Raw genomic sequence first — 2,275 nt, 5'->3', positions numbered from 1 at the left:
AGTAATATGTAGCCTTACCTCGACACCCAAGCGGATAAGTTGATAGTACTGAGCGATAACTTGACTGGAACCTTTGGAGAAGTTGAGGGTGAAGGTGGGTTGATCAGCACCCAAGTAGTTGATATGAAAAATGAGTTCTTCTGGCAAGTCCTCTTTAGTCCTCCAGATCGCCCACCCAATCCCAGCATATACAAGGCCATATTTATGACCACTAACGTTTATGCTTTTCACCAAAGGCAAGCGGAAATCCCATTCCAATTCTGGGTAAATAAATGGAGCAATAAATCCGCCACTAGCGGCGTCAACGTGAATTGGGGTATCCCATCTGCAAATGAACCAAAATATTAACCACGATGGGTCTAGACCCAGGAAATAGTAATAATAAAAAACAAACAAAACGTACCCAGTGATCTTGTTCTTCTCAAGCAGGAGATCATTCAAGAGCTTAACGTCTTCGAATTCTCCATTCAAGGTTGAACCAAGGATAGCAGCTACACAGATGGTATTCTCATCCACCATTTCAACAGCCTTTTCCGGATCCATTACATAATAACCCTCACTCAGTTTTACTTCTTTAAGCTCCACCTCGAAGTACCTTGCAAACTTCTCCCAGCAGACCTGAACGTTGGCACCAGTGACAATGTTGGGATTGTCGCAGGATTTACCTTGAGCTTTCATCTTGTTTTGCCATCTCCTCTTGAATGCTAGTCCAGCTAGCATTATCGCCTCTGAAGATCCAACTGTCCCGACTCCTACCGCAGCTTCAGAGTCTCCCAGTGGTGCATTAAAGAGATGGGCAATCATATTCACACAGCGGTTCTATATAGAAACCCAAATCGACCAATTAGCAGTTCTGCTTCTTTAACATCTATGTTGTAAAAGGCACCATAGGCGCTCTATGGTGCGACGCCTAGGAAAAAAGGCGCCAAAGTGTGGCCAACTTTGTGGTTTTTTAAATTTCCTCGGGCGCTAGGCTTGGCGCCTCGGATCGCGCCTAATACAACATAGACTGACATTGACATCCGAAATGGAAAATATATTAAGATTACTGCTGGTACATATAAAATTAAGACTATATAATTACCTGAAGCTCAGTTGTAACAGGATATTCATCCATGTCGACATAATTCTTATTAACAGAATCCATAATAAGCTTATTACATTCAGGTTCCATCCAAGTTGTTACAAAGGAAGCAAGATTCAATCTAGGATTTCCATCCAACATCAGCTCATCGTTAATGATCTGATATGCAGCTTCCTTTGGTATTGAGTCTTCTGACATCTTAAACCTGATCACAATCAACACAAACTTAGCTAAGCCCATGCGTAAACAAACTGTTGAAACACTGCCAGCCTAAGCTGCCGCGTAGCAACTGTCTCAAAAATAAATTTATTTATCTAAAAGAAATTCAAAACAAACATACACAAAAACATATATATTAATAAACTGAAAGAGAAGGGAACTAAATTAACCTGGGAAGAGAAGTTCGAACATATCGAGAAGCGAAAGTCGAGTGGATTGAAACATCAGAATCCGAAGCAGTCTTTGACAAAACCATTTTTAATTCTAAAAACGAAGGATATAGTAGTGATGAAGAGTAAAGATATCGCAAAGATGACGAACAAGCAGAAGAGGAATGAATTGGTTTGTGGTAGCAAGCTAACTATTTATATAGATTAATGTCTTTGACTGAGAAGGTGAGAAATAGGCAGAGTAGGACTGGTTTCTACACATACTTCCTCCGTCAACTTTTGTAAGCGGAATTTTCATATATTTTAGGTTAAAAAAATTACTTAGGTAATAGACTAATTTACCCTTAACCTTTTTTATTTTATTCATTACATTCCCAATTTACCCTGAACCTTTTTTATTTTATTCATAACTCGTTGTTTTGTATTTTGATGATTCGATACATTTATTTTCGTTCGTAGAACCTTCTCTTGTTTAGCTTTCTTAAGTACAGATTGTCAAAGACTGGTAATAGACTAATAATAGTAAAAGAAGAAATATTCGATCAATAGAAGCAAGTTGTAGAAATCAACGCGCACCCATAGTTTCAAATTTGGGGGATCAATAATAACCACCGACCAACCTTTCCCTACTCATAAAAAGAAAGATCAACTGTAGTTATTTGAATTCGATCGAAAGTCTTGTTTTGTATCAAAAACAAAAGAGAAGTTGTGTCAAAAACAAAAGAGAAAAAAATAGCGAAGTCGTGGGTTGAAATCAAACGTACATGAATAAAGAATATTTTGGTTTTTTTTTTTTTTTTTT

At 37.8% G+C, this 2,275-nt stretch overlaps 1 protein-coding gene across 1 annotated transcript; it reads right to left on the bottom strand.

Annotated features, from left to right (window-relative positions):
• Positions 1-18: 18 nt before the first annotated feature.
• On the bottom strand, positions 19-1,624 carry LOC113341820 (glutamate decarboxylase; the record flags this gene model as incomplete). The annotated part of the gene is made up of 4 exons (XM_026586558.1): positions 1,474-1,624; positions 1,085-1,289; positions 404-819; positions 19-325 (listed from the first exon to the last, which is right to left on the bottom strand). Coding segments are annotated over exons 1-4 (1,014 nt in total), but the record flags the coding sequence as incomplete, so codon positions are not given.
• Between the last annotated feature and the right edge of the window lie 651 nt (positions 1,625-2,275).

The sequence above is a fragment of the Papaver somniferum genome, unplaced genomic scaffold (genome assembly GCF_003573695.1).
Source record: "Papaver somniferum cultivar HN1 unplaced genomic scaffold, ASM357369v1 unplaced-scaffold_316, whole genome shotgun sequence".
Taxonomy (NCBI): Eukaryota; Viridiplantae; Streptophyta; class Magnoliopsida; order Ranunculales; family Papaveraceae; genus Papaver; species Papaver somniferum.
Note: the sequence above shows the minus strand (reverse complement) of the source record. Positions and strands in the feature narration are given on the sequence as shown.